Consider the following 15,799-nt stretch of genomic DNA (forward strand, 5'->3'; position numbering starts at 1 on the left):
CCTATGAGTTGTATCTTATGTGGCATGCAGATTTTTGGGTCTTATTATCCCCTGAGCTACAGCGCCCACAATAAAGGGGCTGTGGGGATCCTGTGTTTGTTATGACCCCTTCATTGTTTTCATAGGCACAGCTACTGCAGCCCTTCTCGGTCACTTATGCTGGTCAGCAGGGGCCCTGAAGGGCCTTGAAGATCAGATACCCACCATTACAATGTCAAAAAGATAGGCCATCAATGCTAAAAGTCCTGGAGAATCCCTTTAAAATGGTGAACTTCAGATGCCCCATTAGCACACTAGATGCCCCCGCAGTGGTTGTCAGAGATGGCGGGTGGCGTGCAAGCAAGACCTTGAACATCCCCTATATGAAAATAATAGGTATACCATGTTCAGGACCCCTATGAATGAGATTTTCAGATATCTCAGGTTAGGGTCACATCTGTGTCTGTCTCTCCGTCATTCGGGACCGCGAATAACGGCGAGCCAAACCAATAAATAACGTTACCTGCAGACCCTATAGACTAATGGGATACACAGGTTGTCCGTTGTTTTCATACTGAAAGCGGTGAAGAGAAAAGTCGTCTGTGCAGGACTCAGCCTGACATTGCAGCAAACCCTCAGCTGTGATAAGTGGAGCTTAATTTAATAAAAGTGGCAATCTGTATATTGGTCTTAATCCATTCCCCCGCTGAATTCTGAAGAGGGTCCGGCCTCGCCCATGTGCCAGAATGGAAACCTATGCCAGTCAGCAATTTCCTATATACCACATGCCAGTTTTTTGCAGTGAGGTTTAGTAAACTTGTTGGATGTGTTAGAGAATTGGAGAAGTTTCCCTTTCAGCCTGTGGGGGCGCTGTGTCCGTGGTGGGACCCCTGGTGTACGAGATAAGATACCCGTGGATATTTCTGCACATTCCTTGTGCTATTCCAGGAGCTAATTGTAGACAATTCTGTATATAGTGACAACAACTGCGTCTCCAAATATTCCTGGGAATTATGTGCGGACTCTTCACCGGAGCCTCCAGGAATGTCACAGCTGACGGGCACCTTGTCTGAGGACCCGAGACACCGATACCCCAGGGGCCCGACACCTAAATATATGTATACCAGAAAATGCTGATATGGGCAAGTCATCATCTCTAGGGACAATGTATCTAATGATCCTGATCAGTGTATCTAAGCCCATCATAAGTGATCCAGATCAGTGTATCTAAGGCTAGGTTCACAAGCAGGACTTTTCTCTCTGTATTTTTCAGGCTGACCCCATTACCCCAATGCAGGAGTGAACCTAGCGTGTCTATCATGTGTGATCCTGATCAGTGTATCTAAGCCTGTCTGGTGAGATACTGTCTGCTAGGCTGCTGTATCTAATGCTATCATGTATGATGCTAGGTACACACTAGCGGTCAAGTCTCTGTACAAGACTCCATCCCACATTCCACTTAAAGTAGTCGGAGAGAAAAAGTCTTGCAAGGAGGATTATTCTCTCTGCCGGCAGAAACCAGGCGGACCCCATTATAGTCTGGGGGTATTTGGGGCCCACGGATTTCCGCATGTAACCGCTTTTGAAGCAGATAGGGTCCGAAGGGCAGAAACCCAAACACTAGTGTCAAAATCTGTCTACTGAGCTGTGTATCTAAGCTTACCATGTGTGATACTGTGCTGAGCAGTGTATCTAAGCTTACCATGTGTGATACTGTGCTGAGCTGTGTATCTAAGCTTACCATGTGTGATACTGTGCTGAGCTGTGTATCTAAGCTTACCATGTGTGATACTGTGCTGAGCTGTGTATCTAATCCTATCATGTGTGATACTGTCTGCTGAGGTGTGTATCTAATCCTACCATGTGTGATACTGTCTGCTGAGGTGTGTATCTAATCCTACCATGTGTGATACTGTCTGCTGAGGTGTGTATCTAAGCTTACCATGTGTGATACTGTGCTGAGGTGTGTATCTAATCCTATCATGTGTGATACTGTCTGCTGAGCTGTGTATCTAATCCTATCCTGTGTGATACTGCCTGCTGAGCTGTGTATCTAATCCTATCATGTGTGATACTGTCTGCTGAGCTGTGTATCTAATCCTTTGTGTGATACTGTCTGCTGAGCGATATATCTAATCCCATCATGTGTGATACTGTCTGCTGAGCTGTGTATCTAATCCTATCCTGTGTGATACTGTCTGCTGAGCTGTGTATCTAATCCTTTGTGTGATACTGTCTGCTGAGCGATGTATCTAATCCTATCATGTGTGATACTGTCTGCTGAGCTGTGTATCTAATCCTATCATGTGTGATACTGTCTGCTGAGCTGTGTATCTAATCCTATCATGTGTGATACTGTCTGCTGAGCTGTGTATCACTTTGTGGCGTCCTCACCCATACTATAGAGCGGTATACAGCCCACCACACACACCGCAGCGATGTCACATGTACTGAGTGGAATGAGGTCAGACTTTATGGGGGTCACTGAGGTCGCCTATAATGTTCTATCCTCAGATTGCCCATAACCTTGATCATTGTGAGTGACACGATCATGTGATGGATTTAAAGGAGCAGCGTCCTAAAATAAGCCTTGCGCTGGCACCATGAGTTTGCTCACCCACTTATATAGTAATGTGCCCCCTTCACCTGTTCTGCCAGCTGGGCCCTGAGGGCAGTGACTCCAATCTGCAAACAAAAATATTTGTCTGCCCTTGTGGATTCCAGACTGAGATTCGGCAGTATGGGGGGCTGAAAATATCTGGATGAGCAGAGGGTCTCCCGAAGCGGATCTGGATGTGACCACAGAACACACGTCTGACTCCTGAGTAATCGCCACTTCTCGTCAGGCGGCCATTTACTGAGGCCTGGAAATAATACTGACAGGTTATTTGTGGAACAATGTGGGATAATTTGGGATGAGACCCCCCCCCCCCCCCCATTCTCCCAAATATCAGTAACATCAAAAGACATCGGTAAGAAATTCCAATAATCTGACACCTGCCAGTGATCCTAGGAGATTACAGGAGATATATATAGTGCAGGGATCAAGGGTACAAGAAACCTATACAGCACAGGGATCAGAGGATAAAGGTGACATATACAGTATAGGGATCAGCGGTACAGAAGATATATATATAGCAGAAGGATATTGGAGATGTGAATATAGTGGGGGGATCAGGGGTTATAAGAGATATATATATAGTGGAGCAAATGGGCAAAAAAAAACATATATTGCTGGGATCAGTGGGTACAGGAGACATAGTGGAGGGATCAGCGGGTACAGGAGACAATAGTGGAGGGATCAGGGGGTACAGGAGACAATAGTGGAGGGATCAGGGGGTACAGGAGACATAGTGGAGGGATCAGCAGGTACAGGAGACAATAGTGGAGGGATCAGTGGGTACAGGAGATAATAGTTGAGGGATCAGCGGGTACAGGAGACATAGTGGAGGGATCAGGGGTTACAGGAGACATAGTGGAGGGATCAGTGGGTACAGGAGACATAGTGGAGGGATCAGTGGGTACAGGAGATAATAGTGGAGGGATCAGCAGGTACAGGAGACAATAGTGGAGGGATCAGCGGGTACAGGAGACAATAGTGGAGGGATCAGCAGGTACAGGAGACAATAGTGGAGGGATCAGTGGGTACAGGAGACATAGTGGAGGGATCAGGGGATACAGGAGACATAGTGGAGGGATCAGGGGGTACAGGAGATAATAGTGGAGGGATCAGCAGGTACAGGAGACAATAGTGGAGGGATCAGCGGGTACAGGAGACAATAGTGGAGGGATCAGCAGGTACAGGAGACAATAGTGGAGGGATCAGTGGGTACAGGAGACATAGTGGAGGGATCAGGGGATACAGGAGACATAGTGGAGTGATCGGGGGTACAGGAGACATAGTAGAGGGATCAGTGGGTACAGGAGACATAGTGGAGGGATCAGGGGGTACAGGAGACATAGTGGAGGGATCAGGAGGTGCAGGAGATAATAGTGCTGGGATCAGCAGGTACAGGAGACATAGTGGAGAGATCAGCAGGTACAGGAGACAGCAGTGGAGGGATCAGCGGGTACAGGAGACATAGTGGAGGGATCAGGGGGTACAGGAAACATAGTGGAGGGATCAGGGGGTACAGGAGACATAGTGGAGGGATCAGCAGGTACAGGAGACAATAGTGGAGGGATCAGGGAGTACAGGAGACATAGTAGAGGGATCAGTGGGTACAGGAGACAATAGTGGAGGGTTCAGCGGGTACAGGAGACATAGTGGAGGGATCAGGGGGTACAGGAAACATAGTGGAGGGATCAGGGGGTACAGGAGACAATAGTGGAGGGATCAGCGGGTACAGGAGACAATAGTGGAGGGATCAGGGAGTACAGGAGATATACAGTGGCTTGCAAAGTATTCACACCCCTTGAACATTTTCACATTTTGTCACCTTACAACCACAAATTTAAATGTATTTTATTGAGATTTTAGTGTTAACAACACAAATTAGTGGATAATTGTGAAGTGAAATGAAAATGATTCCTGGTTTTCAACATTTTAATTAAATAAAAATTTGACAAGTGTGATATGTAAAAAGTCTTCAGCCCCCTGTACTCTGATACCCCTAAATAAACTACAGTGCACACAATTGTCTTCAGAAGTCACTTAATGAGTTAATAGTATGTATGTTATGTTGTCTCAGTATAAATCCACCTGTTCTGTGAAGGCCTCAGTGGTTTGTTAGAGAACGTTAGTGAACAAACAGCATCATGAAAACCAAGGAAGTTGTGCAAATCTGGTAGAAACAGAGCGAAAAAGGTGTCTGTACAAAGTATTGATATAGGGAGGCTGAAGACTTTTGCACATCACACCTTTCAGATTTTTATTTCATTACAATTTTGGAAAACATATCATTTTCCTTCCATAATTATTAGTTACATACTTAAGTTATATACTTAACAAAAAAGTGTGAAACAACTGAAAATCTGTTTTATATTCTCGGTTCTTCACAGTAGCCACCTTTTGCTTTGATTCCTGCTTTGCACACTCCTGGCATTCTCTTGATGAGCTTCATGAGGTAGTCACCGGAAATGGTTTTCACTTCACAGGTGTGCCCTGTCAGGTTTAATAAGTGGGATTTCTTGCCTTATAAATGGGGTTGGGACCATCAGTTGTGTTGTGCAGAAGTCAGGTGGATACACAGCTGATAGTCCTACTGAACAGACTGTTAGAATTTGTATTATGGCAAGAAAAAAGCAGCTAAGTAAAGAAAAACGAGTGGCCATCATTACTTTAAGAACTGAAGGTCAGTCAGTCTGAAAAATTGGGAAAACTTTGAAAGTGTCCCAAGTGCAGTTGCAAAACCATCAAGTGCTACAAAGAAACTGGTTCACATGAGGAAGGAAGACCAAGAGTCACCTCTGCTGCAGAAGTTCATCCGAGTCACCAGCCTCAGAAATCGCAGGGTAACAGCAGCTCAGATTAGAGCCCAGGTCAATGCCATACAGAGTTCTAGCAGCAGACACATCTCCACAACAACTGCTAAGAGGAGACTTTGTGCAGCCGCCGGCCTTCATGGTAAAATAGCTGCTAGAAAACCACTGCTAAGGACAGGCAACAAGCAGAAGAGACTTGTTTGGGCTAAAGAACACAAGGAATGGACATTAGACCAGTGGAAATCTCTGCTTTGGTTGGACGAGTCCAAATTTGAGATCTTTGGTTCCAACCACCGTGTCTTTGTGTGACACAGAAAAGGTGAACGGATGGGCTCTACATGCCTGGTTCCCACCGTGAAGCATGGAGGAGGAGGTGTGATGGTGTGTGTGTGTGTGGGGGGGGGGAGCTTTGCTGGTGACACTGTTGGGGATTTATTCAAAATTGAAGGCATACTGAACCAGCATGGCTACCACAGCATCTTGCAGCGGCATGCTATTCCATCCGATTTGCGTTTAGTTGGACCATCACTTATTTTTCAACAGGCCAATGACTCCAAACACCTCCAGGCTGTGTAAGGTCTATTTGACCAAGAAGGAGAGTGATGGGGGGCTACGCCAGATGGCCTGGCCTCCATAGTCACCAGACCTGAACCCAATCCAGATGGTTTGGGGTGAGTGAAGACAAAAGGGCCAACAAGTGCTAAGCATCTCTGGGAACTCCTTCAAGACTGTTGGAAGACCATTTCAGGTGACTACCTCTTGAAGCTCATCAAGAGAATGCCAAGAGTGTGCAAAGTAGGAATCAAAGCAAAAAGTGGCTACTTTGAAGAACCGAGAATATAAGACAGATTTTCAGTTGCTTCACACTTTTTTGTTAAGTATATATTTCCACATGTGTTACTTCATAGTTTTGATGCCTTCAGTGTGAATCTACAATTGTCATAGTCATGAAAATACAGAAAACTCTTTGAATGAGAAGGTGTGTCCAAACTTTTGGTCTGTACTGTATATATATATATATATATATATATATATACATATATATGGTGGAGGGGTCAGAGGGTACAGGAAACATATAGTGTAAAGGATCATGGGGTACAGGTGATGTATATGGCGGAGGGATTGGAGTACAGGTGATGTACACTGCTCGAAAAAATAAAGAGAACACTCAAATAACACCTCCTAGATCTGAATGAATGACATCTTCTCATTGAATACTTTGTTCTGTAGAAAGTTGAATGTGATGACAACAAAATCATCAATGGAAATCAAATGTATTAACCAATGGAAGCCTGGATTTGGAGTCACCCCCAAAATTAAAGTGGAAAACCACATTACAGGCTGATCCAACTTTGATGTAATGTCCTTAAAACCTGTCAGTATGAGGCTCAGTAGTGTGTGTGACCTCCACGTGCCTGTATGACCTCCCTACAACGCCTGGGCATGCTCCTGATGAGGTTGTGGATAGTCTCCTGAGGGATCTCCTCCCAGACCTGGACTAAAGTATCTGCCAGCTCCTGGACAGTCTGTGGTGCAACGTGACGTTGGTGGATGGAGCGAGACATGATGTCCCAGATGTCCTCAGTCGGATTCAGGTCTGGGGAACGGGCGGGCCAGTCCATAGCTTCAATGCCTTCATCTTGCAGGAACTTCTGACACACTCCAGCCACATGAGGTCTGGCATTGTCCTGCATTAGGAGGAACCTAGGGCCAACCGCGCCAGTATATGGTCTCACAAGGGATCTGAGGATCTCATTTCGGTACCTAATGGCAGTCAGGCTACCTCTGGCGAGCACATGGAGGGCTGTGCAGTCCTCCAAAGAAATGCCGCCCACACCATTACTGACCCACTGCAAAACCGGTCATGCTGAAGGATGTTGCAGGCAGCAGATCGCTCTCCACTCTGTCATGTCTGTCACATGTGCTCAGTGTGAACCTGCTTTCATCTGTGAAGAGCACAGGGCGCCAGTGGCCAAGCTGCCAATCCTGGTGTTCTGTGGCAAATGCCAAGCGTCCTGTACGGTGTTGAACTGTGAGCACAACCCCCATCTGTGGACATCAGGCCCTCATACCATCCTCATGGAGTCGGTTTCTAACCGTTTGTACAGACACATGTACATTTGTGGCCTGCTGGAGGTCATTTTGCAGGGCTCTGGCAGTGCTCCTCCTGTTCCTCCTTGCACATAGGCAGAGGTAGCGGTCCTGCTGCTGGATTGTTGCCCTCCTATGGCCCCCTCCACGTCTCCTAGTGTACTGGCCTGTCTCCTGGTACTAACGCTGACAGACACAGCAAACCTTCTTGCCACAGCTCGCATTGATGTGGCATCCTGGATGAGCTGCACTACCTGAGCCACTTGTGTTGGTTGTAGAGTCCGTCTCCTGCTACCACGAGTGTGAAAGCACAACCAATCGGAGTACAAGTGTTGTATATAGAGGAGGGATCGGATTACAGGTGATGTATATAGCAGAGGGATGGTCCTACAGAGCTATATAGTGGTCAAAGCAGGAGTGTAACAAGCCGCTCGTTCGGGGCCTCCCTCCTATAATGTATGGTTTATAGCCCTAGTCTCCTCCTATAGCATACCTCCCAACCGTCCTGATTTCCGCGGGACATTCACGATTACGGTGACGTGTCCCGCGGTCCTGGTTGGAGGGAGGTTGGTCCCGATTTCAACTCCGATCTGCATCCAGAGGACGCAGATCTGAGTTGAACACATACGCGGCTATAGCAAGGAGCTGTCACAGGTCAGCTCCTTGCTTCGCCGCTGAACGCTACTTGCTGTGTAGACGTGATGTGATGACGTCACATCGCGTCTACAACTATGTGCGAGAGAGAGAGGCACGGAGAGAGCGGCGAGGGAGCGAGAAGAAGGTAAGTGTAATGTGTACACTGAGGTGGAACGTGAAACTGGAGGCAGATGAAGAAGAGGACAGCATGACACTGGGGGCAGAGATGTGGGGACATGAATCTGGGGGCAGAGATGGAGAGACATGAATCTGGGGGCAGAGATGGAGAGGACATGAATCTGGGGGCAGAGATGGGGGACATGAATCTGGGGGCAGAGATGGAGGGGACATGAATCTGGGGGCAGAGATGGGGGGGGACATGAATCTGGGGGCAGAGATGGGGGGACATGAATCTGGGGGCAGAGATGGAGGGACATGAATCTGGGGGCAGAGATGGGGGGACATGAATCTGGGGACAGAGATGGAGGGGACATGAATCTGGGGGCAGAGATGGGGGACATGAATCTGGGGGCAGAGATGGGGGGACATGAATCTGGGGGCAGAGATGGAGGGACATGAATCTGGGGGCAGAGATGGGGGGACATGAATCTGGGGGCAGAGATGGAGGGGACATGAATCTGGGGGCAGAGATGGAGGGGACATGTATCTGGGGGCAGAGATGGAGGGGACATGAAACTGGGGGCAGAGATGGAGGGGACATGAATCTGGGGGCAGAGATGGGGGACATGAATCTGGGGGCAGAGATGGAGGGACATGAATCTGGGGGCAGAGATGGAGGGACATGAATCTGGGGGCAGAGATGGGGGGACATGAATCTGGGGGCAGAGATGGAGGGACATGAATCTGGGGGCAGAGATGGAGGGACATGAATCTGGGGGCAGAGATGGAGGGACATGAATCTGGGGGCAGAGATGGGGGACATGAATCTGGGGGCAGAGATGGAGGGACATGAATCTGGGGGCAGAGATGGAGGGGACATGAATCTGGGGGCAGAGATGGAGGGGACATGTATCTGGGGGCAGAGATGGAGGGGACATGAAACTGGGGGCAGAGATGGAGGGGACATGAATCTGGGGGCAGAGATGGGGGACATGAATCTGGGGGCAGAGATGGAGGGACATGAATCTGGGGGCAGAGATGGAGGGACATGAATCTGGGGGCAGAGATGGGGGGACATGAATCTGGGGGCAGAGATGGAGGGACATGAATCTGGGGGCAGAGATGGAGGGACATGAATCTGGGGGCAGAGATGGAGGGACATGAATCTGGGGGCAGAGATGGGGGACATGAATCTGGGGGCAGAGATGGAGGGACATGAATCTGGGGGCAGAGATGGAGGGACATGAATCTGGGGGCAGAGATGTGGGGACATGAATCTGGGGCAGATGAAGGGTGTAAATGAAATTGGGGGAGAGATAGAGGGGGGACATATAATTTACGGGTGACTGTAGGAGGATTATACTGTGTGCGGGCACATGAAAAATTAATGAGAATGGGCGGAGTCAACACAAAAATGGGCGGGGCTAAATTTACATTTTGTCCCTCTTTTGGTTCTTCAAAAGAGGGTATGCTATAGGGACACATAACCCTGTAGGGCCCCCAGGCTCCAGCTGTGACCGCACTCCCTCACACTCCTGGCCAGGGCTGTAGGCGGCAGATTTACAAAACTGTCTAAAGGAAGACCCCACTTTGTTGCCCATGGTGACCAATCACAGCCCATCTATCATTTTTCTGTAGCACTGTATGAGATATAAGCAGCTCTGTAATTGGTTGCTATGGACAACAGCTTTCTTGTATAACCCTTTCCGGTACTATTCCGTTATCGGGCCAGCAGCAGCGCAGTTCAGCAGCAGCTTTCGGGACAGCAGTTCAGCAGCGGGAATTACAATGACATCCGAGGACTGCTGGCCCGATGCTTGTGCCCAGTAACCAGTACATCGATGACCCCCCTCCCCCATCCTTCTCCTCCTGCCAGTGCTGCCCCCCAGCTCTCCTTACATCTTCCCCGTACCCTCTCCCCGCCACACGACTAGGCCTCACCTCAGCGCTAGTACCGAGACCGAAAGGAAAGACACCGGGGCTCAATCCAGGCCCTGACAAGAAACACGCCGACTATAGGAACGGTGAGCTACAGCGAGCCGGAGGGACAAACTTTCTGCAGCGTCCGGCGGCTATCTAGTAGCATTCATTGCTCAAGATTTACGGTGAGGCCTATTACAGGGAGAGGGTACGGGGCAGATGTAAGAAGAGCTGGGGGGCAGCACTGGAAGGAAGAGGAGGATGAGGGCATCGATCGATGTACTGCCTACTACACACAAGCACGGCCTCTATCATCGGGCCAGCATCGGCTTAGTCATGTGGCGGGGAGAGGGTACGGGGTAGATGTAAGGAGAGCTGGGGGGCAGCACTGGAAGGAGGAGGAGATGGAGGGGGGGTCATTGATGTACTGGCTACTGGGCACAAGCATCGGGCCAGCAGTCCTCGGATGTCATTGTAATTCCCGCTGCTGAACTGAACTGCTGTCCCGAAAGCTGGTGCTGAAATGCGCTGCTGCTGGCCCGATAACGGAATAGTACCCCCTTTCCTCCCTAGTGTCTTGTGTGTTCAGTCTGTACTTATAGCATTACTGACACACAGTATAACACCGAGCACCGCCTCACATTCCGGTACAATGTACCAGTGACCGCTTATCACTACTCCCGTCCACTGCGCATGAGCCCAGAGTTCAACGCGCGTTTGTAAACAACGGAAGCCCCTCCCATGCCCCGCCCCTCATTTTCCCTGATCACGCCTACTTTTTCCCTTACCTGGAGGCGAAATGAAGAACAGGAAAGGGCTCCGCCCACACAGTGATGGATGGCGGAATTAGCCAATAGGGACAGACTGATCCCATAGCAACTGTCTTCCTGGCCAATCAGAGCCGTGAGTGGGCGGTGCGCGAGCTGTCAGGCTGAGAGGACTTCTCCACGTCTGGCAGAACGGCTTGTGCTGGAGACAGGGGAGGTGAGGGCGGCATGGTGTGTACTGTGTGCGAGGTATAGGAAGGTGCGTTATACGCGGTGTGCGCTGTATGTGCGGGGGGGGGTCTTATATACGGGGTGTTATATATAGGTGTATTGTATGGGTGTATTATATACGGTGTGTTACATACGGTGTCTTAAATACTGTGTATTATATATGGTCTATTATATAGGTGTATTATATACGGTGTTCTCTGTATATTCGGAGGTGTATTATTTGGATGTGTTATATATGGGTGTATTATATGGGTGAGTGAACTATCTACCTGTCTGTCTATCGGTATATGGAGATGTGTTATATACAGTGGGTGTTCTATAGGTGTATGGAGGTATGTAATATACAGTGTGCTCTATGGAGGTGTGTTATATATGGTGTATTCTATAGGTGCATGGAGGTTTGATCTATATGGTGTGTGTAATAGATATAAGGAGGTGTGTTATACAGTGGGTGCTCTATAGAGATATGGAAGGTAGGTTACATACGGTGTGTAATATACAATGTGTTTTATGTGTGTATGGGGGTGTGTGCTCTATAGGTATATGCGGTGTGTTATACAGTGGGTGCTGTATAGGTATGTGGCAGTATGTTTTATATATGGTGTGTACTCTGTGTGTATATATATATATGTGTGTGTATATGATACAGTGGTGTTCTATAGATATATGTAGGTTTGTTTTACAGTGGGGTTCTATAGGTATATGGAGGTGTGTTACGTACAGTATGTGTGCTCTATCGATGTATGGAGGTGCGTTATGTATGGCGTGTGCTCTATAGGTATATAGAGGTGCGTTATGTACTATATATATATATATATGCGTTATATACTGTGTGTGTTCTATAGGTGTATGTACTTATAGATTGTAGAGCCCTCTCATAGACTGTAAGCCCTCGCGGGCAGGGCCCTCTACTCCACTGTGCCAGTCGGTCATTGTTAGTATTATATCTACCTGTATATTCTGTGTATTGTATGTAACCCCCAAATGTAAAGCACCGTGGAATTAATATAATAATGTACAGCACCATGGGATTAATATAATAATGTACAGCAGCATGGGATTAATATAATAATGTACAGCACCATGGGATTAATGGTGCTATATAAATAAACAATAATAATAATAATACTTATTCACACAACTGGGTTAGATGGCTGCGTGCTGGCAGTCTTTTGCGCGGCCTTATATAATATAATGGATCTTTATATGACCATTCCTTATAGCCGTGTCCATGTGACTGATCCGTTAATCAATAGACTATTTCTCCGGATAGGATTATAGATCCCGCTATAGACTCCTGCCAGGCATGTGTGATAACAGGTGACCCCTCGGGTGCAGACTTGGCCCTAAATGAAGGACATTGTCATAACCCAGTGCATGGAATGATCTAGTGAATATACAGTGTGCACGCTATAGGTTCATGGACCTGCATTATATATAGATGTATGGAGGTGTGTTATATACAGTGTGCTATATATGTGAGGTGTTATATATAGTAGTGGGGTAGTATATGTTATATACGCTGTTCTTATGCTTCTTGTATTCTTTTCCCATATGTTCAGGTTTCCATTTCTTGTCATTTCTCTGGATTCTGGGTATGTTTCCCGTGACAGCTGCACCTCTGTGACCCTATATCTCCCGTACCTCATGATGGGCTGAGGGCGCCCCAATCCTCTAGAGCCTCTAGGGAAGGAGAATGACCCACAGAGCAAGCCCGGTCAAAGCCTATGACTTTCTGCTGAAGTTTCTACTTGTTGGGGACAGCGATGTTGGGAAAGGGGAGATCCTGGCGAGCCTACAGGATGGCGCCACCGAGTCACCATATGGCTATAACATGGGTAAGTCTCATACATCACACCATTAGCCTTCTATATAGGATTAGCCCCAGTACACAGCAGGAAGTATTATCTTAGTTATATTCTTGTACATAGGAGTAGTATTATAGTAGTTATATTCTTGTACATAGGGGCAGTATTATAGTAGTGATATTCTTGTACATAGGAGCAGTATTATAGTAGTTATAGTCTTGTACATAGGAGCAGTATTATAGTAGTTATATTCTTATACATAGGAGCAGTATTATAGTAGTTATATTCTTGTACATAGGGGGTAGTATTATAGTAGTTATATTATTATACATAGGAGGTAGTATTATAGTAGTTATATTCTTGTACATAGGAGCAGTATTATAGTAGTTATATTCTTGTACATAGGAGTGGTATTATAGTAGGTATATTCTTGTACATAGGAGCAGTATTATAGTAGTTATATTCTTGTACATAGGAGCAGTATTATAGTAGTTATATTCTTGTATATAGGAGCAGTATTATAGTAGTTATATTCTTGTATATAGGAGCAGTATTATAGTAGTTATATTCTTGTACATAGGAGCAGTATTATAGTAGTTATATTCTTGTACATAGGAGCAGTATTATAGTAGTTATATTCTTGTACATAGGAGCAGTATTATAGTAGTTATATTCTTGTACATAGGAGCAGTATTATAGTAGTTATATTCTTGTACATAGGAGCAGTATTATAGTAGTTATATTCTTGTACATAGGAGCAGTATTATAGTAGTTATATTCTTGTACATAGGAGCAGTATTATAGTAGTTCTATTCTTGTATATAGGGCAGTATTATAGTAGTTATATCCTTGTACATAGGTGCAGTATTATAGTAGTTATATTCTTGTACATAGGAGCAGTATTATAGTAGTTATATTCTTGTACATAGGAGCAGTATTATAGTAGTTATATTCTTGTATATAGGAGCAGTATTATAGTAGTTATATTCTTGCACATAGGGGCAGTATTATAGTAGTTTTGTGAACTCTGGTTGGTAACAAGATCCGTCTCTTGTTATGATCAGTCAGGAAGATGTTTGGTCACATTCACATTCTTACTGACCTTGTCTTCTCACTGGTGACATTACTCAGCAGATGGGTGGAAGGAATCTTATGACATCATCAGGTTACTCCAGGCCTGCGGGAGTTTTGTCTGGATTGTACTTTTACTAGAGTTGAGGTTTTGTGATGGATGAGTTTGACTCCTCCCAGTTTTGTGGTTTTGGGGGATCATTGCTATCTCTCCAGGCTGTGTAGAGTTAATTTGATACCTTGCGTTAATCCTCATTACCTCTAATACCGCAATAATCCAGGCTTTGTTATAGATACAAATACCTATTACTGTCTGCAGATTCCTCAGTTTATATTCTCAGCTGAGAGCTAATACTTTGAGCTGTTGGAAAACTACAAATTCCAGATTATAGAGCATGCTGGGAGTTGTAGTGCTGCAACAGCTGGGGGGCTGTAAGTTGCAGATCACTGACTTTACAGATGTCATCGATCCTATTGTGTCCCAGTCCTGCTCACATAGCTGCGACGATTCTTCTAATAGTCGGTTTATTCTGGGATTTCCTAGACTGATACAAGGTAACAATCCCCCTGCTGTGTGCCAGGACAAGTTTTATATGTCCATTCACTGACCGCAATCATTATACAGTGTATATACCTGCGTTGCGTGCGTCCCTCGTGCTGCACCTGCTACGAGCCTCACATCGGTGACTCCCACGAGTTCTTGGCTGCGATAACATTCCCACAAGTGATCCCTTCGAGGGCGACTCCCTGAGCAGTCAGCGTACAAGGCGTGGTGCGGCACAGGTTAACCCAATTCCTGCACAGTCATGTGACATTCCCACACATATCAGCCAGACTACACCCGCAATGTGACCGACATTTCGTCACCCTGTTATGTGCATTACATAATATACCCCGTCCTACAAAATAGCCATCTGCTTTATACACTCGATTGGTGGATACAATTGCACCCCCTAGTTTACTGTCCATAGACCTCTATGGAGGGCAAGTGCCCCTTAAAGGGATCCTATCATTGGATACCGTTTTTTCTCGATAATGCGTAGGAATAGCCTTAAGAAAGGCTATTCTTCTCCTACCTTTAGATGTCTTCTCCACGCCGTCGTTCGGTAGAAATCCGAGTTTTCTTTGCTATACAAATGAGTTCTCTTGCAGCACTGGGGGCGGTCCTCAGCGCTCAAACAGCACTCTGGGTGTCCCCAATGCTGTGAGAGAAATTTCCGCCTCCATCTTGTTCAGGAACGGCCTCTCCCTGTGTCTTCTTGCGTCCTGGGTTTCAATCTTCTAGGCCGGCTGCACATGCCCGGGCCGCAAGAAAATGGCGCTTACACAGCCATTTTCTTGTGGCTGCGTACACATTAAGCTGGTGTACGCAGTTGGCCATTTTTCTTGTGACCCAGGCATGCGCTGTCAGCTCTGCCTGAGGCCCGAAGCCTAAGAGATGGAAACCCAGGTCGGAAGACACAGGGAGAGGCCGTTCCTGAAGAAGATGGAGGCATTGCTGGAGATTTCTCTCGCAGCATTGGGGACACCCCCTGTGCTGTTGGAGTACTAGGGCCCGCCCCCAGTGCTGCGAGAGAACTCATTTGCATACCAAAGTAAACCGGGATTTCTACCAATCGGCGGCGCGGAGAAGACATCTAAAGGAAGGAGAAGAATAGACTTTCTTAAGGCTATTACTACGTGGTATCGAGAAAAAAAGGGTATTTAATGATATGATCCCTTTAAGTCTAGATTTTAGTCTGTATGTTGGCA

The 15,799-nt window shown here is 46.7% G+C and overlaps 1 protein-coding gene across 2 annotated transcripts in view; it reads left to right on the forward strand.

The window, feature by feature from the left end:
• Nucleotides 1–10,792: 10,792 nt before the first annotated feature.
• Nucleotides 10,793–15,799, forward strand: part of RAB40B (RAB40B, member RAS oncogene family) — a 30,301-nt gene continuing 25,294 nt past the window's right edge. The window contains exons 1-2 of one of the 2 annotated variants that reach the window (XM_075279480.1): nt 10,793–11,154; nt 12,731–13,006. In XM_075279480.1, coding sequence (XP_075135581.1) covers nt 12,865–13,006 — 142 coding nt within the window. In that variant the 5' untranslated portion in view covers nt 10,793–11,154; nt 12,731–12,864. Of the gene's footprint in view, nt 11,197–12,730; nt 13,007–15,799 lie in introns of both variants that reach the window. The other variant, XM_075279478.1, reaches the window with a different exon arrangement.

This window comes from Leptodactylus fuscus, chromosome 6 (genome assembly GCF_031893055.1).
Source record: "Leptodactylus fuscus isolate aLepFus1 chromosome 6, aLepFus1.hap2, whole genome shotgun sequence".
In the NCBI taxonomy this organism is placed as follows: domain Eukaryota; kingdom Metazoa; phylum Chordata; class Amphibia; order Anura; family Leptodactylidae; genus Leptodactylus; species Leptodactylus fuscus.